This window comes from Balaenoptera borealis (genome assembly GCF_965194805.1).
Source record: "Balaenoptera borealis genome assembly, chromosome: 9".
In the NCBI taxonomy this organism is placed as follows: Eukaryota; Metazoa; Chordata; class Mammalia; order Artiodactyla; family Balaenopteridae; genus Balaenoptera; species Balaenoptera borealis.
Genome location: NC_138873.1, coordinates 34259065 through 34283297, shown reverse-complemented (window position 1 = coordinate 34283297; position 24233 = coordinate 34259065). Strand labels below are relative to the sequence as shown.

The 24233-nt window shown below is 34.9% G+C and overlaps 1 protein-coding gene across 6 annotated transcripts in view; it reads right to left on the bottom strand.

Moving 5' to 3' along the window:
* PTPRK (protein tyrosine phosphatase receptor type K) overlaps window positions 1-24233 on the bottom strand; it is a 546316-nt gene that overhangs the window by 415591 nt on the left and 106492 nt on the right. For all 6 annotated transcript variants that reach the window (XM_082406089.1, XM_082406090.1, XM_082406087.1 and 3 more), the window contains exon 2: window positions 11268-11390. In XM_082406089.1, the coding sequence (XP_082262215.1) occupies window positions 11268-11277 (10 nt within the window). In that variant the 5' untranslated portion in view covers window positions 11278-11390. The remainder of the gene's footprint in view (window positions 1-11267; window positions 11391-24233) is intronic.

Here is a 24233-nt window from a genome sequence, read left to right as displayed (position 1 = left end):
CTGTTAATTCAGTGTGTGAGAATTTAGCAATTATGACCTTGCAGAAACGCATGCCTTGAGAGGGCAGACAGCAGAAGCAAGAAGAACTACAATCTTGCAGCGTGGGGAACGAAAACCACATTTGCAGTGTGATAGACAAAATGAAAAGGCAGAGAACTATGTACCAAATGAAGGAACAAGATAAAACAACTAAATGAAGTGGAGGTAGGCAACCTTCCAGAAAAAGAATTCAAAATAATGATAGTGAAGATGATCCAGGACCTTGGAAAAAGAATGGAGGAAAAGGTCGAGAAGATGCAAGAAATGTTTAACAAAGACCCAGAAGACTTAAAGAACAAACACCTAGAAGAAGTAAAGAACAAAAAAACAGAGATGAACAATACAATAACGGAAATGAAAACTACACTAGAAGGAATCAATAGCAGAATAACTGAAGCAGAAGAAAGGATAAGTGACCTGGAAGACAGAATGGTGGAAATCACTGCCGTGGAACAGAATAAAGAAAAAAGAAATGAAGACAACCTCAACCTCTAGGACAACATTAAACACACCAACATTCACATTATAGGGGTCCCAGAAGGAAAAGAGAGAGAGAAAGGACCAGAGAAAATATGTGAAGAGATTATAGTCAAAAACTCCCCTAACAAGGGAAAAGAAATAGCCACCCAAGTCCAGGAAGCACAGAGACTCACAGGCAGGAAAAACCCAAGGAGAAACACCCGAGACACACAGTAATCAAACTGACAAAAATTAAAGAAAAAGAAAAATTATTAAAAGCAGCAAGGGAAAAATGACAAATAACATACATGGGAACTCCCAGAAGGTTAACAGATGATTTCTTAGCAGAAACTCTACAAGCCATAAGGCAGTGGCATGATATATTTAAAGTGATGAAAGGGAAGAACCTACAACCAAGATTACTCTACCCGGCAAGGATCTCACTCAGATTTGATGGGAGAAATCAAAAGCTTTACAGAAAAGCAAAAGCTAAGAGAATTCAGCACCAAACCAGCTCTACAACAAACGCTAAAGGAACTTCTCTAAGTGGGAAACACGAGAAGAAAAGGACCTACAAAAACAAACCCAAAACAATTAAGAAAATGGTCAGAGGAACATACATATTGATAATTATCTTAAATGTAAATGGATTAAATGCTCCAACCAAAAGACTCTGGCTCACTGAATGGATACGAAAACAAGACCCATATATATGCTGTCTATAAGAGACCCACTTCAGACCTAGGGACATATACAGACTGAAAGTGAGGGGATGGAAAAAGATATTCCACACAAATGGAAATCAAAAGAAAGCTGGAGTAGCAATACTCCTATCAGATAAAATAGACTTTAAAATAAAGAATGTTACAAGAGACAAGGAAGGACACTACATAATGATCAAGGGATCATTCCAAGAAGAAGATATAACAATTATAAATATATATGCACCCAACATAGGAGCACCTCAATACATAAGGCAACTGCTAACAACTATAAAAGGGGAAATGGACAGTAACACAATAATAGTGGGGGACTTTAACACCTCACTTACACCAATGGACAGATCATCCAGACAGAAAATTAATAAGGAAACACAAGCTTTAAATGACACAATAGACCAAATAGATTTAACTGATATTTATAGGACATTCCATCTGAAAACAGCAGATTGATTACACTTTCTTCTCAAATGCACATGGAACATTCCTGAGGATAGATCACATCTTGGGTCACAAATCAAACCTCAGTAAATTTAAGAAAACTGAAATCATATCAAGCATCTTTTCTGACCACAACGCTATGAGATTAGAAATCAATAACAGGGAAAAAAACGTAAAAAACACAAACACATGGAGGATAAACAATACGTTACTAAATAACCAAGAGATCACCAAGAGGATAACCAATAGGAAATCAAAAAATAGTAGAGACAAATGACAACAAAAACACGATGATCCAAAAACTATGGGATGCAGCAAAAGCAGTTCTAAGAGGGAAGTTTATAGTAATACAATCCTACCTCAAGGAACAAGAAAAATCTCAAATAAACAATCTAACCTTATACCTAAAGGAACTAGAGAAAGAAGAACAAACAAAACCCAACGTCAGTGTAGAAAAGAAATCATAAAGATCAGAGCAGAAGTAAATGAAATAGAAACAAAGAAAACAATAGCAAAGATCAATACAACTAAAAGCTGGTTCTTTGAGAAGATAAACAAAATTGATAAACCATTAGCCAGACTCATCAAGAAAAAGAGGGAGAGGACTCAAATCAATAAATTTAGAAATGAAAGAGTAGAAGTTACAACGGACACCGCAAATACAAAGCATCATAATAGACTACTACCAGCACCTCTATGTCAATAAAATGGACAACCTGGAAGAAATGGACAAATTCTTAGAAAGGTATAACCTTCCAAGACTGAACCAGGAAGAAATAGAAAATATGAACAGACCAATCACAAGGAATGAAATTGAAGCTGTGATTAAAAATCTTCCAACAAACAAAACCCCAGGACCACATGGCTTCACAGGTGAATTCTATCAAACATTTAGAGAAGAGCTAACACCCATCTTTCTCAAACTCTTCCAAAAAAACTGCAGAGGAAGGAACACTCCCAAATTCATTCTACAAGGCCAACATCACCCTGATTCCAAAACCAGACAAAGATACTACAAAAAAAGAAAACTACAGACCAAAATCACTGAGGAATATAGAAGCAAAAATCCTCAACAAAATACTAGCAAACAGTATCCCTCAACACATTAAAAGGAACATACACCATGATAAAGTGGGATTTATCCCAGGGATGCAAGGATTCTTCAATATGCACATATCAATCAATGTGATACACCATATTATCAACTGAAGAATAAAAACCATATGATCATCTCAATAGATGCAGAAAAAGCTTTTGACAAAATTCAACACCCATTTATGATAAAAAACTCTCCAGAAAGTGGGCATTGAGGGAATCTACCTCAACATAATAAAGGCCATATACGACAGATGCACAGCAAACATCATTCTCAAGGGTGAAAAACTGAAAGCATTTCCTCTAAGATCAGGAACAAGACAAGGATGTCCACTCTCACCACTATTATTCAACATAATTTTGGAAGTCCTAACCACACAATCAGAGAAGAAAAAGAAATAAAAGGAATACAAATTGGAAAAGAAGACCTAAAACTGTCACTGTTTGCAGATGACATGATACTATACATAGAGAATCCTAAAGATGCCCCCAGAAAACTACTAGAGATAATCAATCAATTTGGTAAAGTTGCAGGATACAAAATTAATGCACAGAAATCTCTTGCATTCCTATACACTAACAATGAAAGATCAGAAAGAGAAATTAAGGAAACAATCCTATTTACCATTGCAACAAAAAAGAATAAAATACCTAGTAATAAACCTATCTAAGGAGGTAAAAGACCTGTACTCAGAAAACTATAAGAAACTGATGAAAGAAATCAAAGATGATGCAAACAGATGGAGAGATATACCATGTTCTTGGATTGGAAGAATCAATATTGTGAAAATGACTATACTACTCCAAGCAATCTACAGATTCAATGCAATCCCTATCAAAGTACTAATGGCATTTTTTACAGAACTAGAATAAAAAATCTTAAAATTTGTATGGAGACACAAAAGACCCTGAATAGCCAAAGCAATCTTGAGGGGAAAAAACGGAGCTGGAGGAATCAGACTCCCTGACTTCAGACTATACTACAAAGTAACAGCAATTAAGACAATATGGTACTGGCACAAAAACAGAAATACAGATCAATGGAACAGGATAGAAAGCCCAGAGATAAAACCCATGCACCTATGGTCAACTAATCTATGACAAAGGAGGCAAGCATATACAATGGAGAAGACAGTCTCTTCAATAAGTGGTGCTGAGAAAACTGGACAGCTACATGTAAAACAATGAAATTAGAACGCTCCCTAACACCATACACAAAAATAAACTCAAAATGGATTAAAGACCTAAATGTAAGACCAGACACCATAAAACTCTCAGAGGAAAACATAGGAAGAACATTCTTTGACATACATCACAGCAAGATCTTTTCTGACCCACCTCCTAGAGTAATGGAAATAAAAACAAAAATAAACAAATAGGACCTAATGAAACTTAGAAGCTTTTGTACAGCAAAGGAAACCATAAACAAGACGAAAAGACAACCCTCAGAATGGGAGAAAATATTTGCAAACGAATCAATGGACAAAGGATTAATCTCCAAAATATATAAACAGCTCATGCAGCTCAACATTAAAAAAACAAACAACCCAATCCAAAAATGGGCAGAAGATCTAAAAAGACATTTCTCCGAAGAAGACATTCAGATGGCCAAGAGGCACATGAAAAGCTGCTCAACATCACTAATTATTAGAGAAATGCAAATCAAAACTACAATGAGGTATCCCCTCACACCAGTCAGAATGGGCATCATCAGAAAATCTACAAACAACAAATGCTGGAGAGGGTGTGGAGAAAAGGGAACCCTCTTGCACTGTTGGTGGGAATGTAAATTGATACAGCCACTATGGAGAACAGTATGGAGGTCCCTTAAAAAACTAAAAACAGAATTACCATATGACTCAGCAATCCCAGTACTGGGCATATACCCAGAGAAAACCATAATTCAAAAAGACACATGCACCCCAATGTTCACTGCAGCACTCTTTACAATAGCCAGGTAATGGAAGCAACCTAAATGCCCATCGACAGATGAATGGATACAGAATATGTGGTACATATACACAATGGAATATTACTCAGCCATAAAAAGGATGGAATTTGGGTCATTTGTAGAGATGTGGATGGACCTAGAGATTGTCATACAGAGTGAAGTAAGTCAGAAAGAGAAAAACAAATATCGTATATTAAAACATATATGTGGAGTCTAGAAAAACGGTACAGATGAACGGTTTGCAAGGCAGATATAGAGACAAATATGTAGAGAACAAACGTATGGACACCAAGGGGGGAAAGCCGGGGGCGAGGATGAATTGGGAGGTTGGGATTGACATATATGTATAAAATAACTAATAATAACCTGCTGTATAAAAAAATTAAATTAAATTAAAAATAAATAAAAATCAATTAAAAAAAAAAAGAAACCCATGCCTTATTATCAATTGTCTACAAGAGGGTAACGGAAATATTAGGCAAGGTGATCCACTCATTTTAATGAGTGACTAAGGTTCCCAGAGAGATAGACTATAGGTTAGAAATGGAAAAACGCCCTTGAAATTTCTTAGATATATTAAAATATGATACACTGGATACTAATATTTTTTAGTAAATTTTGCCTAAGTCTTGTCTTAGAAAACTAAGAGACTATTATCATTACATAGAAAAACTTAGCTGAAATTCTGTTAGTTATCAAATGTTATCATATAAATCAAATATTTTATTCAATTTTCACTATATAACACTCTCAGAAGAAAGCCAGGGCACAAAATCATGATACCTATGCATGCTCACTATTGAATACAAAACACATTTAGTTTCTCCAAATAGATATTGAAGAAAGCAAGCCTTATTTTAACAACCTGGCTAATAATTTATGTTTAAACTCTGGGATAAAAAAAAAAAAGAAAAAAAGGATACACAGTTCTAAAAATAATATGTAAATATAAAGGCACATTTCATTTCTTATCGTTCTCAGTGTAATGCCATTTGCTCTCTAAATTTTAGTTTGAGGATTTGATAAGGGGGCAAAATTGAGATCTAGTAGGGCCTTAAACTATTGAATCACACCTCACTAAGCTTTACAGCAAAGGAGGAATGGTTTCTTACTTCAATCTTCAGATTAATTTAATGACAAAGGCCTTTTAGATACACAGATAGATACATAGATACATAGACAGAAAGAATGTCTATTCTATTCCATTTTACAGATGGAACTCTGTATAGTGTATTATTATCAGTGAAAAGTACAAAATTCAAGGTAGGATACAATGTAGCATAATTTTAAGCTGTCAAATGGGTACTCTAGAGACTCTAAAATTCAATTAGTCATTTTACAAAAACCTGTTAAAAAGAAAAAGCAGTTATAATTACACTTGAAGATAAATGTATTGAGATGTCAATCATGCTCTCTATGCTCAGATCTAGGTCAGAACATGTAGTAAAATTATCCAATGAATTTGTTTCGTGATGTCACAAGTATAAAGGAACATCTGACAAACAAGGTCATGAACACAGATATATTTGAGACGGAAGAACAATTTCCAGTTCCCTGCAACATTTCTCATTCTCTATGGATTTGATTTTTATAGACTAGACTTTTGAGGAGTAGAAGACTGGGATTAATTTGACTAGCAAAAGACAAAAGAAAGAGTGAGATCCTAAAAGGGAGCTCCTTCTTTAGTATTAATAATATTTAAAATTATATCCAAAATAAATAGGTGAAATCATTTATAAAGGCAAAGCTAAATATTAGTAAGTATGTGAAGGTCTTCTAACTACATTAAAATCTGAGCTGAATATAATATTGGGAAATGAAGTATTTTTTCTTATTCAATTAATTTTTTAGCAAGAGAAAGACCTTTTTTGTTTAACCCTTGACCAACATATTTAAACCACATGATATAAGTTGACAATTTTCCTAAGTAAAATGAAATAGTGCCTTGGGAAATCAAAGATGAAAAATATGATTCATGTTTATAAGGACATTATAGTTTAGTGGAGAGAAGGAGGTATTTTAAAAAGTACTATCATAGCAATTGAAATACGTACCAAGTACAGTGGGGAGCATATCTGAATGTGAGGATAGAAGAAATATTATATAAAAGCTCCATGCCAACCAGGAAAATCTTCCCAAAGCAGATGGAACTTAAGTAGACATAGTAAGAATGGATAGGAATTTGGTGAGTGGTAAGCGAACAGAGAATTGTCTCAACAGTGGGAAGAGAACATACAAAGGCTCAGAGATGTCAAAGAGCATATTATCTTTGAATGTGGGGGAGGGGGTCCAGGTTGGTGAGAAAAAAGGAGTTTGAGCCCATCTGAGGTATCCTATTATATACCTTTCATTCTAATCTATAACATTTTTTAATTCTTAGTCTAGTTTCCCCAAAGTATCCTTGCGAGTGTTGGTTTTATTTACTGTTTTTTGTCATTTTCTATTAACATATAAGATACATAGAGGAAAGTACACAGCTCATAACTGTAGAGCTCAATGATTTTCAGTTTGAGTATACCTGTGAAAATACCATCCAGTTAAAGAAAGACTGTATTACCAGCATCCAGAAGCCCCCTTCATGCCACCTTCCAAGCACTAACCATCCCCAACCCCTGCCAGCCCTTCCTGGAGGTAAATAATACCCTGACTTTTATCATCAATTTGTTTTGCCTGGTTTTGAAATTTACATAAATGAAATACAGTACATTATCCTTTTGTGTTTCTTTCCCTCAAGATTGTGTGTGTGAAATTCATCCATATCATATATGGCAACAGTTTGTTCCTTTACATTGCAGTGTAATATTCCATTGTGTGACTAATCACCATTTATTTATTCATTGCACTGTTGACAGACATTTGGATTGTTTTCAGTTTGGGACTATTTTGGATACTGATGCTGTAAATACTCTTGTACATGTCATTTGGAAAACATGTGTACTCAGTTCTGCTGGGCATATACCCCAAAATGGATCTGTTGGGTCATTAGGCTGTACAAAATGGCTGTACAGATTTATACCTGACCATAGTACAGTATATGAAGAGTTTCACTTTCTCCGTACTCTCACCAACACTTGAAATTTTGATTTTCATCTTTCTGCTCAGTGTGTAGAAGTTTCTCATTGTGGTTTTAATTTGTATTCCTTTGATGACTGAGTTGAGCAGGTGCTCATATTTTCATATGATTTTTGGCCATTAGGATATACTCATTCTTTTGCATGCTATTTTAAGCAGACTTAGCTGGCCTTTCAGCCACCATCATTGTCACCTGACAAAGGCAGTTTTGCTGAAGAACACTTTAAGCAATTATTGACAGCATTACGTCTTCAAATGAGAAGAAATAATTTCCTTCTTTTCTACCCATCTTCATTCTTTTCTTATTCTTTTCTCTCTCTTTATTTTTTTAATTAAGTTATTTATTTTTGGCTGCGTTGGGTCTTCATTGTTGTGCGTGGGCTTCCTCTAGCTGCAGAGAGCAGGGGCTACTCTTCCTTGCGGTGTGCGGGCTTCTCATTGCGGTGGCTTCTCTTGTTGTGGAGCACGGGCTGTAGGCGCACGGGCTTCAGTAGTTGTGACTTGCAGGCTCTAGAGCACAGTCTCAGTAGTTGTGGCACGTAGGCTTAGTTGCTCCACGGTATGTGGGACATTCCCGGACCAGGGCTCAAACCCATGTCCCCTGCATTGGCAGGCGGATTCTTAACCACTGTGCCACCAGGGAAGACCAATTCTTTTCTTATTCTAATCTATTTATTCACCCTCTCTTTCATCTTCCCGTCTACCTTTTCATTCCAAAAAGATCAATAAACAGAAGTCAATTAACAATGTCCAAGTATTGTAAAGAGAGTTCAATTAACAAGTTTGCATCACAGGCCCAGCCTTCTTACTTTCGAGTTGCTAAATGTTTGAGTTCTCTTTTTTAAATAATTGAAAAAAGTAAGCATTAACATTTACTATTTACTTTAAAATAAAATTATCATTCATAAAATTTTAATAAGATAAATCTAAATGTCTTCTTTTTCCCAATTTATGAATAGATAATGTTCAGTGAGCATTTTAAAGGAATATCAGAAGGAAAATGAAAAAAACAGTATAGATTGTAAAAAGAGAACAGTGAAAGAAGAATATATACACGGATGCTTTCTTTCACCTTCTCTGAAAACCAAACACAAATTATATTTGGCAAAAATAAAGTGGCTGTGACCTTTTTCCCTCCTCTGCATGATTAATTAATTAATGTCCTATTAATTGGAAGATGTGGCTGAATTTCTAACACTTTCATTTTCTGTGCACATCATCCCGTACTGTAACCACCGATTAAGCTGTTCATCAGTGGTGAACCAGCAAGGTCACCTGAGCAGTATCTCTTCAGCTATTCATTACCCATCTTCAATAGTAATTAACAATGGTAACATTTCCATAAATCAACATCTTTCTGATTGTTCTCTGATGATAAACAGTCAAAATATGTGCATCCCAGCCTACCCTTTTTACTTTTATATAAAAAATTCAGTCTAAATATACCACAGAGAAAACTCAGGTGAAATATTACAGGAGTTTCTTTAATTAAAATGTACCAGAGAAATATGGTTATGTACCTCTGAAAGAAAAATACAAACCTACTTACACAACTAAATGCGTCTAAAACAAACAACCCAATCAAAAAATGGGCAGAAGACTTAAGTAAACATTTCTCCAAAGAAGACATTCAGATGGCCAGTAGGCACATGAAAAGATGCTCAACACCACTAATTATCAGAGAAATGTAAATCAAAACTACAATGAGGTATCACGTCACACCAGTCAGAATGGCCATCATTAAAAAAGTCCACAAACAATAAACGCTGGAGAGGATGTGGAGAAAAGGGAACCCTCCTACACTGTTGGCATGAATGTAAATTGGTACAGCCACTATGGAGAGCAGCATGGAGGTTCCTTATAAAACTGAAAACAGAATTACCATATGATCCAGCAATCCCACTCCTGGGCATATATCTGGAGAAAACCATACTTCAAAAAGATAATGCATCCCAATGTTCATAGCAGCACTATTTACAATAGCCAAGACATGGAAGCAACCTAATTGTCCATTGACAGATGAATGGATAAAGAAGATGTGGTATATATGTGTATATATATACACATACACACACACAATGGAATACTACTCAGCCATAAAAAATAATGAAATAATGCCATTTGCAGCAACATGGATGGACCCAGAGATTGTCATACCAAGTGAAGTAAGTCAGACAGAAGAAGACAAATATCATGATATACTTATATGTGGAATCTAAAAAAAAATGATACAAATGAACTTATTTATAAAACAGAAACAGACTCACAGACTTAGAAAACAAATCTATGGATACCAAAGCGGAAAGTCGGGGGGGGCGGGGGGAGATAAGTGACAATTTAGAATAAAAAGTAGATTTAATTCACCCTACTCTCAAAACGCACATCACAGTGTGGACCAATAAGAAAAATTAGTTATAAAGTGTTTATAATCATGATTAAAATACTGAAAATATATTTTAAAACTTAAGTTATTAATAATAGGCAATCATCCCATCAATTATGTATGATATTATACTGTAATAAAGTAATTACATATTATTAAATAGTAACTAATGTATTACATTATTAAATATAATTATATTGCATATTATATATGGGATCATACATAATTATATTCCATGCTTGTTTATTTCTAAATTTTAGAAAAATAATTCATTATCTTTAGTATTTTAAAATTCCTGTCTGCATTTTCAATTTCTCAATTTAATAAGTGATTGGTAAACATATATGCACAGAGCTTGGAATTAATTCAAAATTAATATGCAGAATTGAAGGCACAAACATTAGTCTGCTACTGTATAAAATGGTATGTATATGTTAATATCCTATGTCAGTTAAGAGAAAACACAGTTCAAACTGGCTTAAACAATAAGAAGATGTACTATTTCACAAAACCAAAATTCAAAGGATGTAACAAGGTCAAGGTAAAGAAAGTAGGGCTCAGCCCTATTTTTCTACAATCCACTCATAAAAGATCTCTCCATTTGACAGTTTGGTCTCCAGGCTGCCTCTCCTCAGAGCCACTGGTATGCTCATGGCCAGTGGAATGAGATAAGCTCTCTCCCTACCATGAAATAAAAATGTTTCCCTTCAGTCTGCTTAGATCAAATCTTGTGATTTAATAGAATAGGTAGTAAGTGAGCTGAACTCATTTTTAGACTATTTTGTTTGTTCTTCATTTTATTTATTTTTTTATTTCTTGGTTTCATTTCCATTTTGCTTTTTATTGAACAGGGGGAAAAAAACTAATGTTTCTATTTTTCCAGAGTTAGAGATAATGAAGATACAGTGAACATTCTTGAGGAAAATAGGATTATATAAAGTTATTGAGGGAAAGGCAAAGAAACCATCGAGGGTCTTTGATGGGGTCAATCAGTTTTACCACACTAGTTTATTATAATAATTAAATTACTGTACTATACCTAACATAAGAAAATGCTACACATTCCAGAGGGATTTTTCCAACACTGGATAAACAGAAGGATTCTCACCTTGTGGCATCTCGGGTGGCAGATAATGAGGTTCTTGAGCACTAACATGAACCCATTCAAAGTCATCATATAGATCCTGGTGGTAATCACAAACTCCCGGACCATCATCAAAAGTACAGCCACCTGAAAGGGGAAAAGAAGAACTACTGTTACATTTTAAACAGTAGAATGTGCTGGAGAGGAAAACATTATACTGAAATGTACAATGTGGTACTCATAAATTTAATAATAAATGGTACTCCTATTTATCACTATTTTCATTAAATGTTCACATAAAATGAAATTACTATCCGTATCTTGTGTGAATAAGATAGTGGTTTGAGCCTCAGAAGTAAGGCTGAGATTTTTAGATATGAATAATATTAGAAGATATATGTAATAGTGAGGCTTTCTGGAAATATACAAACCACCTGCAATCTAGTTTTTAACAACTTTAGCAGGGAGAAAGGGAGGAAAGAAAAAAGTGAAAATTGTCTTTCTTTATACAGCAAGTTCAAAAAGGTGAAGTTAATAATTAAATTTGACCAAATTTCTTGCTTTAGAAGAACACTTTGAAATCTACTCATAATAGCAAATGAAATACTTACAGCTTTATGAGGTCTAAAGTGTTTGAGGTCAGTGAAACATGCTTCCATACTTCATTTAGATTGCTTTCACACACAATTATGACTTAAAAGTGGGAAAAAACTGAACGAAGCATAAAACCGATCAGATTAGCCTACAATCACTCTCACTACTTCCACTTTATTTAATAACCTCTTTTTTAAAAATGAAGGTAGCCTTTCCCCTTTACATCAGTCATTTTTCCTGGCTTTATTTTCTGGGGTAATTGTATGGCAGAAGTAGAATAATTACTTTTGCTTCTCAGCCTACATATACAGGCACACACAACTCAACATATTTAGTTTATTCAATTCATGAAAATCAGAACTGGCCTATATGTCTAATCTTGAAAGAAAATGGATTAGAACTAATGAAAATTCAGCAGTAGGTTTAATGAGAAAAACCAATAACCTGTCTCCTTTCAAGTAGCTTATTTGTTTAGTTTCCATGGGGATCTTTGTGAAGAAACTCAGTGAATTCTCTGACCAAACAGCAGGCTAGAGGGTGATAAACTTCAGGCCTATAAATTCTTCTCTGTAAACAGAGAATTCATTTTCCTCATCAAAAATTTATCAATCTGAATATGAAAAAAGTTATATTCCTCACCAATGACAGAGACAAGCCAGCATTACAGGCAAAGAAGGCAAAATCAGAAATGTCCAGATGACACTATGGCCCAAAGAACCTTTTTCAAAAGTGGAATATATATATATGGGTATCCTTGAATCACTCTTATGACCACATCAATCCTTTAAAATAACCAAACTTCAGCAGCTTGAAAGCTTAATGTTGTCTTTTAAATATAAAGGCCTAAAATAGCCTTTATATAAATGCTCTCATGAAAAATGATTTATTTTTTAATTTAAAATTAATCAATGAAAAGAGGTTGCTAGGAAATGAATCTTCACATAGCAAGGGGAAAGTTTTTCTCAAAATATATTTTGCTCTCACAATCCTAAAATGACTCACTGCTGTGCAACACATACCTTCAGGGCTTCCACTGCCCTTTGTAATAATGTGAGTGACCTCCGTATATAAATTTAAACTACCAATGGAACCTACATTGGCTCATTTGGAAGACAAATGGGATTAATTGCTGTCCTTCATAGCCATTGTTAATTTTAGACTCCAGGATTCTTATTAGCAATAACAACTAGGAGTAGCTATACAAAATAAGTGGGTCAACCCCTGTTATTTGCTGCACTTCACTGCCGTATCAGTCAAGAGTCTTGGGAAAAGTTTCTGGTCGATCTGACTTGAGTGATAAAAGAATTTTTTAAAGATGACTTTTTATTTTATAATTTACAATAAATTCTAATCTAAGAGGTACAATATATCTATCCACCACATGTGTAACATAGGAATAAATCTTTGGTAAAAGATGTTTATGAATCTTTTTGTAAAGAATTTTGTATTTCAAAGTTAAGGACTAATACAGTGTATCAGACTGGGTATAAAAAATACAAAAAATACTATTATTGGCCTGATGAATGGGATAGACAGACATGCATGGGAGAGTATATATATATAAAATACAGTATGTTACAAGAGATCATAACAGTATGACCAAAGAACACAAATGACAAATGAATTGGCTACCTATACTTGAGTTGGTTTTGGAAGGCTTCATGGAGTTAGGCCTAAAGATGAGTAAGGATGTGCCAGGCCAGAAAGGAAATTGGATTGAAATTAGAAAAAAAGCAAAAGCAAGGGCATAACAAATCTTAAGAAACATGAGATGTTGGAGAGTCTCAAATAATCTCAAATAATTCTGTGTAATGAGCATGAAAAGTATGTAGGGGACAAAATAGAAACAAAACTAAATATGAAACATTTTTAGATACTATAAAACATTTAGATTTTATTCTATAATTGTATGAAGCCATTAAAGGATTTTATCCAGGAGTATGACACAATTCAAGCCACATTAATAATAATAGTGATAACAACAATAATAACAACAGCTATGTAGAGTTTAAAGAGTAATGAGGGAAAACGGAGGTAGATAATTTGGTTCAACCTTACAACAGATAGCACATAATATAATTTGAGCTAATTCCATTTTGTATAATCCCAGTTTACCATTTAAGGCTCACTAGAAAGCCCTAAAAACAAAGTCTTCTTTAATACATAGTCTTCTATACACATGCGCCTCTGTTCAGACATTTTTATATGTAGTATTATGATCTATTTAAAAGAGAAATAGCAAGGTTCTAATTCATAAATAAAAACATAATTTATGAATTTAAAGTTTCACTGAGCTAGACAAAAGGAGGCAATACTGAAATGGTGCTCACGAAATGTCCTGAGGCAGAGGGGATGAAAATGAACAAGGAAACACCTTACATTTTCAGTTTTTGTATTTGCTACTGGTGACAGGACTACAGGGAGTACAGCAAAATCATTTCAGCGAAACGGCAACTGCAAGTTCCTTGACCCTTGGAGGAAAATTACTTCTGAAGAGCCATTTCAGATTGCTAATTCCTCTATGCCAGTCAGTCAGCTAAAGGACAGATCTTTCACTGCAACGGTCTGCTTCCACTATATGACAACCCATTTGTGGGGCTTTGCAAGCTGTCACCTAAAATAAAAGTCAAGCTAATTTGGACTTGCCTGAATTTCTTTACATTCCTAAGCAACTCAAAGAAAAGATAGGTATTAAGAAACATTAGGTACAAGAACTAGAAGTATTCCTATCCCCAAAATTATATTGCCTAAACATCTAGCATTTAGAGAGATTCTTGAGTATTTATTTAAACAGATAGCTCTATGAGAGAGTATGGAAACAGAGATTCTTTCTGTGGAATCATAAAAGAATGAATACTAAACTCAAATCCCTTCTGATATCCAACTTTTCAATAAAACCCAGGGTCAGGTTAATTTAGAACAAAGATGAATTGGAGAAAAATAAAAGGTCAGTAAGGTCCTGGACAACTCTGAACATTTTATGGAGGACATTCTTTTGAAAGCTATTGTACTAGGACGTTCCACATTCTCCCTTCCAAGGCACCTATGCAGTCTTAATTTTCTGATTGAATCTAATAGCAAGAAACACACAGAATTATCTTTCATGGTTCTTTACTATTTGTAAAGAACAAGCTTCATTTAGCTCAAGATACAGATCATTTTTTGTTTTTATTTTCTTAAAATGATTGGAATATACAGGGTTTTGAAAAGTAAGAGTAAAGTCCTAGATAAAATATGTTGGCAAATGCAATGTCCTTAACACTGCTGTTTTATGACCCTCAAAAATGGGCAAATTAATATTTTCCAATTGTGAATTAAGCTGTGATACACAACTTTGCTCATGTAAGTGATCATCAGCTTTGAAATAATCTTTCTTCCATTAACAACACAATGAAAGATTAACATATGTCACATTAGGACACATGCAATACTGAATTAAACTAACTTTGAATAGATCATCTTTGTCTATGCTAATCAGACCATAATATAATTTTACTGGTATAAGCCCCAAAACCCATTACAAAGAAACTGATACATTTCACACACAAAAATTTAAAAGAACAGAAAAGTAACTTATTACTGAATCTCTTAAATGTAATTCCATTCATAATCTGAGTCAATATTGTCTTCTCCCAGAAAAGCAGATTTTTACAAAGTGTAAAAATTAATGCTTTTAAATAAAGTTCATATTTCCTCTGAAATCTACTTGGATATCTTAAAATATTTTTTTTTCCTTTCAACTTTTGGGAATATTGAAGATACAAAATAAGATTTGACTTATCATAGTCAATGCTTAGGAAGTTTACCTCCAGTCTAAGGATAAACAATGCTTGTTCTCAATTTAAGTACTGAAATTCAAATAGGAAAAAAAATCCAAGTAGATGCAAAGAACGAATGCCTTTGAGGTCATAAGTATGAGTCACTGGTCTTAATGCGTCACTCTGGTTCAATACCAAAGAAGATCTAATGAAGAAAAATAAGAAAATTTATGAATAAGAGTTCCTTAAAAGATAACAACTTCAGATCCAGAAGAAAACTCTTTTGCCCTGCTAGTAGTTAAGTAGTAGAAGAAAATATTATTTGAGCCTAGCTCCTCCATAAAGGAAAAGGAACTTGAAACACATAATGGAAATCCAAACCCAACCTATATTGATAGATATAAATGACTCTTAATAATGAGAGAAGAGCTCATTTCAAACACACCCATAAATTATCTAATTGTTCATCTCTAGAGTTCCATTTCTAGCCAAGAATATATGTTTAATACATACAATCCAAGATTATTTAGCTAGTAAGACTTCTATTCAAGTTGCTTCTTCAAATTGGAGAAGCAAATGCTATACTCCAATTGACTGAATAATCTTTTAATAAGACTAAAATAACCAGAATAGAAAAATAAGTCTAGATTTACTCCCCTCCATCTTTGCAGAGAAGCAATATTAAAATCTCCTCAACTTCAATTAAGAAGACTTAAGGAATTTTAAGGAACTGGTACATACCACCACTTAGATGGCAGAAGAAAGAGACAGCATTTCTAGATGAAACATGGAGAGATGGCTAAGCACATATACAGCTTTCCTATTTTATTTCTTTGAGCTTCAATTTCCTTCCCAATAAAATCAAGATAATAATAGCTACAGTACAGTTGTATGAGGATTAGTGATAATGCATGTAAAGCCCCTAACACTCAACAAGTTTTTTTTAACAGCACCTTATTTTTTCATGTTCCATTCTTAACAGTGTACTCTGTATATATGCTATACAAATGCAAACCTATGCACATATTAAACAGCAAAGTCGAAGAAAGAAACTTATGGTTTCCATATAGTTTATCCAGAAAGACTAAAGAGAGTTCCCATAAAGACAATATTACCATATTACCATTACCAGTTTTCCCTGAACACTCATCAGATATGCTTTCAATAAGGAAACACCTCACTTTAGATCAAGGGTCAGCAAACTTCAACTGTAAAAAGCCAATTAATAAACATTTTAGGTTTTGCAGACCATATCATTTCTGTCACAACTACATAACTGTTGTCATTGTAGCAAGAAAGCAGCCACAGAAAATACCTAACAAATGGGTATGGCTGTGTTCAAATAAAACTTTTATGGGACTTCCCTGGTGGTCCAGTGGTTAAGAATCCGCCTTCCAATGCAAGCAACCTGGGTTCAATCCCTGGTCAGGGAACTAAGATCCCACATACTGCAGGGCAACTAAGCCTGCACGCTCTAGAGCCCGTGCAACACAACGAGAGAGAAGCCCGCGCGATGCAACTAGAGAAGCCCACGTGCCGCAATGAAAGATCCCGCATGCTGCAATGAAGATCTTGCATGCTGCAATGAAATTCCCACGTGCCGCAACTAAGACCCAATGCAGCCAAATAATAATAAAGTTAAATTAAAAAAAAACCTTTTATTACAAAAACAGGTGGCAAGCTGGGTTTAGCCATCAGGCCATAGTTCACCAACCCCTGGGTTAGATCACTCTGATCTTAAGTATCCTTGAAAATTATAGGTAGTACACAGTCTGGTTAAAAGCTTACAAACAAGGGTCTTTGATTTCTGCATCACCTCCATATGACTTGATTTTCTTTCTCATATATCAAGACGAGTGGCAATAGGCCACAGCCAGGAAACTGAAACTGGAAATGGGGTCAACGACAGTTCTACGTCTAAAACCAAATCAGATTGTCTGGCTGGACAGAGGTCTAAATCAGAAAGTGAGAATATGAGAGAGCTGAAGACACTTTCAAGGTCCTCTAGTCTGGGCTTCAAGCTTTTAAGACAACAAAGGGAAATATATTTTACACAGTGAGCCAGCATACATTGATACATGCATACATGCATGCAAATAGTCAAATATACAGTGTGTGTGAACACAAATACATTTATTCACTCAATCATTTATTATCTCCAACTATGGGTCACTAGTCTGGTGCTCTTTCTATAAGTGAAATAAAATTAAGAGTAATTGCGTGAATCAGGGAAGTATTGGGCTGGCCGAAAAGTTCGTTCAAGTTTTTCCATAACGAACTTTTTGGCCAACCCAATAGATATGAGAAAAAGAAAACAGGATGGCAATCCTCTGTTTCCACTACACACAAGCATATGTCCATTGTGGGACGGTACCCAGAAGACAGACGTAAGCAATCCAAGTCTCTATGCCTTATTTTCAGGTCTCAGGTACAAGCTGAGGTCCAAAACTAAGCCTTTGAGACCTGGGCAGCCCTGACAGTACATATGTGACTTCATCCAACCTCATTATGGAGCTAATGGATGATTACATGCCAAACAGCCATAGAAATGATTTCACAGATGAAAAGAGGTTTATTAAAATGTAAAAGGAACATATTAATAAAAAGTACCTCATACTAGAAAAAATTAAAATTTCCCAGAGTTACAGAGCAAGAAAGTGTCAGAGTCAGGATCTGAACCCAGATACTATATAGGTTCTTTACTCTTGACCATGACATTAAATGGCTCCTCAAATGAAGTGTGATTAGACATCTTCAGAATCATACAGTGCAGCTCCCTTCAATCAGCATAACCTCAAGCTATTGCTCAACAAAGAGAGTATTACCCATCTCACCCAGGTGATAGTACGGGGTGCTGCATCCTTTGTGGACAAAATGTAGTAAACTTTCAACCATATTACATGTCAAAGTCTCCTAGACTTGATGCCAGCAATAGGAAAGGTTCTTTATTGGACAGAGCTATAAAAGCCAGGCTGATTAACTAGTAACTTCAGCAAAGAATTTTATTTCAATACAGTGACTTAAGGCTGAGAATGTATATGATCATAGCACTGTCCTATCACTCTTGTTTGGCAACCCTCACTTTCACCTCATCTCCCCTAAAACATGTATAAACAAGTGGCTTTTCTATCTTTAAAAACATTAAAATAAATCAAAAGCAACTTTGTTCTGGCAATTTTTGCAGTAGCCCTAACATGAGTCCTAGGATAAGGAACCAGGTGTTTTTGCAAAGATCAATAATGTATTTACCTAAATTTCTTTTCCTATTTTTCATCATTTTTTTCTATTCCAGTAAAATCTCATCTTTTTTGTCTAGCGTTAGATACACAATCTAGAGAAACCCATTGAACAAAGTAATAGAGAGTAAATGTACTGAAAAATAAAATTCACAACTGAAGCCATATTTACATTTTGGTAAAACTGGAAACCATCCAAGCTCACATTTAAACATTTCTTTGTTTTGTTTTGTTTCTCATGGAGGGATTCCTGGTGGGCTCCACTTCACCCATATCAGACACATTCTGGCTTATTTCAGCAGTTGCTCCTGACTCAGCTCAAGCATGATGGGTGATGGATCATTTTTCATTTATGAAGGGAGTTCTGCAAAATGCTGAAGCCATGTAAAACAGAATTCCATAACCCAACCTCCTAGAGGAAGGGCAAAGATCTGCCTTGAGGTTTTGAGTTCAAAATATAGCAGATTGGCAAAGGAATCAAATATTCTCAGCTACATTTTAAGAAGTTCAACAGTTCGGTTTTGTAAGACTGAAATACACTTCGAAAAAAATAACTAATTTAGGTAATTAAAGTGCATCTTGAAAGTAAAAAGAAAAAATTATCTTTTTCATTAATTTGAAGCCCCTTTCCTATTGAAATGTTTCTAGACTTGGTGTAATATAGAAGGTGTACAGGTCAATGTTTGGGTTTTCCACAGTTCTTAAAATATATTCTTAAGAGTAAAGACAGTTCTTTCTGCCATTTTCTTTATTTAGGAAAAAAAGCTGGATATTATCATTTCTATCAGTATATTAACTACTGATTTCAGATGTATTAATCAGTTCTTTCATTCTAAGCATCATTTAAACAGTCAGTTTGGCCTTTTACCAAGTCCACAGCAAACAAGCCACTCAACCAAACACAAGGAAATCCTTACATTAATATTGAGTGATGTTAGAGACCTTGTTGTCAGAGATCTCTGCCCCCTTTCTCATAAAGGAAGTAATCGGGGCTTTAACCAATGTTTTGGTGAGACTTTTACTAGCCTTTAAAAACTTCAACTTCTGACCAAGCCAGTGTTGAAGGCTGAATTATAATAACTTTCTCTGCTCAAATTTCCTTTCTCAGGACAGTGCATATGGTTACCATTTAGTGGAATCACCACATAAAATAAAGATCCCTCAACCAGCAAAAACCAATGCTCAACACAGACAATTAAGTGATATGTAAGTCAACAGTCACTCTAACCTAATGAAGAGAGTCATAATTGGGAGAATGATGAATAAGGTTTTACACAGGGCCTCACTGAGTGAGATTCAGGTTTGGCTGTATCCTTATTTTCTCATTTCAATACCAAAAAACAAAAACAAAAACATCCAATTTGGCTTCACTTTTCCATTTCTACTTCCACCTACTACATAGGAATGCTGTGCCAATTAATTTTAAAAATTTCTCCACAATACCCTATGACTAGTAAAGCTACATGCTATGCACATTTAAGGCATCAAGTTTGGGTTTTAGTTCAGAAAACATCTAGATGAGATCCTTATTATTGTTTCATATTTACATGACATTTTTAAAGTAGTATGACCAAAATCTGAAGGATTAGAAAACAGAAAATGAGCTTACAACAATATCCCATCATTCCTGGGCCTTTGTAAAAAGATAAAGCGGCTCATGTGATAAAAAAATTCAGTTATATGTCAGAAATTCATGCCACCACTGACTCTACTCCCTAGCAGAACTCCTAAAATATAAACTACCACAATTCAACTATTCTTACATAATAAAAATATTTTAAAGATGTTGACTCTGCCTGTAATAGCATTTCATGTGAAATTCAAAAATATAAAAAAATGCTTCAGTGCAGAAAAGAGGTCTGGGCCTGGAAGAATAATTTCATACAGATAAGTTAACTTTCTTTTGTTGCAAACTCCACGCATATCAGCGGCTCTTGGCTCCCAAGAATAGTAGGTATAAAACTGTCTACAGACTTGAAATATCCTTGTCTCATTAAATTTGGATGATTGACTGAAAGCATTATATCCCATTTATTTAACATACTTACTTTAATTTTCCCTCCAGGTTTTGCTCTAAAACATAATGACCAACTTTAAATCCATTGAACTGTACAGTTTACAGATAAAAGGCAAGCACTTTTCTTCAGAATGAACCATGAAAACCTGGAAATTTTTTATTTTCAAATATGAGGGGTGAGAAGCTGGCACACAGATTTGAATAATAGATTAAAAGCAGTTAACAGTATGGAGATAGCCTTTGAAGTATGGTATCTGCTGTGCCACAGGACAGCTTTCCTGCCTCACTTCTCACCTCAAGCCATAGCTTGTATTTTGAAATTGTCAAAGCTCTAAAAGTAGATAAAATAAAAGACATTATTACAGTGCAAACCTGACAAGCCCATCCTAGCAAATAATTAGTAAAAACAAATTGCCCCTAATTAATGTCTTAGTAAACCTAAGGTTACCATCCTCACTATTCGAGTAAAGGCAAATTGTAACAAAAGTGAGCATTTTTGTTCATATCATTTGCAAAACTTTAAAGATTAATAATATCTAGTGTTGACAGTACACGGGGTAACAACAGCAGAGCAAAAGGCACTTTTGGCTGGGGGGAGGGGGGCAATTTGGTTTTTAATCACTTGCCTTTCAAACCAGCAATAACACTTCTCGAAATCTACCCTACATAAATATTCACATACGTGCAGTCCTCAGTCCTATAAATACAAGCTAGGCCAACCAATTTCCAAAAAAAAAAAAGCAAAACAAATTATGTATGGGTCTTCTCAATAGCATCCAAAGACAAGGACTACCTTCAAGCTTGAAGGGCACTTACAGCAAAATTATTCACAAATAAAATCACAAACTTTGTACTAATGAGCACTAGTAAGGTATTTTAATACTTAATTCACATGAGAAACGTAAATATTCAACACTATCGATTCATGAAGATAAAGACAAAGCATATATTAAGAGGCAATATAGAATCTACAATTATTTGGTAAATGTTAAGACAATAAAAAGATGCAAAGATAGAGGTAAAAAAAATGTTGAATCAAATGCACAAATGGAAAGAAGAACATGTCATAGGAGATCAATGATATGAAAGTATCCCTCCTAGCCACCAATTCTTTCAACTGGCTATTTAACCAGATTGGGGAAACAAAGAAAAACTGCTTATGAGAAGTAACAGTCTATGCTAAACCATTCAAGATAAGACTGATTACAGCAATAGCATCGTCATTCCAAAATAAAATTATCTAAAAGAATGGCTTTGAGTATAACTTCCTAGTATTCTCCTGACATCTAATAATATAACATGGTTCCTTTCCACTTATCAGTTCAGTAAGTTCAGGCCTCATCTGAAGGTACAACCAGAATGAAAAGTAGATTACGGCATAATAGAGAGCTAAACATGTCAAAAGCTTTTCTGATGCTACTTTATCTGCAAAGGATGGGTTAATAACTTTGTCAGAGAATGCATACATATATGTATTTCCATATGAAATGCTTGGATTATGATTATGACTATCTGCCTACTACTTATTATTTAATTCAAAATGTTTCTAATAATCTGATATTAGTAAAATAAAGCCTGTTTCTAGAAAAGCACTTTCAATTGGTAGAATATAATTCAATCAGTTAGTGAAATCACATGTTAACCTTATTAGAGGAAATAGGAAAATATCTTCCAACTTCAAGTACCTGCCTAACCCCTCCTCTTATCTCTCAATTTTGCATTTAATTTTAGACTACAAGTTAGATGTTAACATAGATTTTAGTTTGATCAAGATGATGCATGGAGGAAGTAGAACTGGAGGAACTGAGACACGAAAATCATGGTTTAGAGCAAGCAGTCAGCTGATATTCCAAGTAGCTGTATTTGACTAAGATTCTTTCAGGAAATGCTCTATGGAGCGAGTAGTAACAGGGAGAAGGGCTGTTGGGTTACAGAAACTAGGTGACAGAGACTCAGAGGAATGAAAGCATCTTTTGGGGAAGAAACAGAAGAGACTTGGGAGGGGTGGGAGTGGGGGAGCTGTGCTAAAGACTAAGAGCGTGAAGGGTCCAAGGGGGTGGAGGGTAGGGGGCAGAGACCACTAACGTGAGGCCTAGATGGATATGACAGTGAAGTTTGTACCTGACTCAATCTAAGTGGCAAAGGCATAAGTCAGGTATAAGTGGCCAACCACTCGTGATACAATGAATCGTATGAAGTTGCATCTCTTTAAGAACTGCCCACATACACACAGATGTTTTTAAGACAAGTAAGAGGCATTCAGATTCTTGCTCAGCAGGTTTTAACCTCCAACCTGTTAAGGACTGCCACACGAAAGGGAAATGTGTGAGGCTAGGAATCTTCTCCTTGCTGCGATCAGGTCTACAAGCAAATATCCCCCCACAAGACGAGCATAATCCATTTACACGATTCTGCAGTCCACCCCTACCCCACCCCTCAGTAGTCCACATAAAAGGGATTGGCTATGCTTCATATTAGGATTTGTTTTTCATGTATGTGAAGCATCTTGTAACACAGACCAAAAGACTTATTTTTGCTGTGGGGATACTGGCTATAACATGGTCATATTTTCAAGAAAAAATATTTCTACCAAAACATTGAAAGTCATTAAAAGCTAGTGACTTGTCATGTGGCCTTGCCCCAGGCTGTGGCAATGTCTACAAAATGCAGTCTTGAACTGGGTTATCTGTAATTTCTTTAAAGACCACAAAAGCTTAATGAGTGAAAGACTATTGAATCTGACTCAATGGCAATAATTACACCTCCAAGGGTGAAGTGAGAATTGTGTGAGTCAAAGAATAAAATTTTATAGTACTATAAAAAACTGGTGTAGAAGGCGCAGGGGAAGGGAACTGAAAAGTGAGTAATTGAAGGCAGGAGAGCTGACTTCCTGCCCAATCACTAACTTGGCTGAGCCTTCAGTGGTCAAACTTTCTTCCCAGACTTAAATTTATAATCACAATAGCAACCACAGCTTCCAAAGAAAACCAATGAACACACCTCTCTTCTTCAACATCTAAGACACAAAGTAAATCTCTCTAAGGACACAGTGTGTCTGGCATAGCTTTTTTTTTTCCCCCAAATCTCAATGTTACCATGGAGAAAAGGCAGACCTAAACCAGTCAACATGATTGTATACATTATACACCAGAACATATAAACACGTATTTTCATACAGAGAAAGGAGGAGATTTTTCAAGTTTCCACTCCAAAATTGAGAGCAGCTTTATTTCAATCCTATGATCAAAACTATTCTCTACATATTGACAGCTTCAAGCAGACATAAGTAATAGGAAATTACAATGTGTACCATTTGGTATGTGTTTTTGCAATTACAATTTTTAGATGCATTAGAATTCACAAATAAAACTCAGAAAGGCTTTAT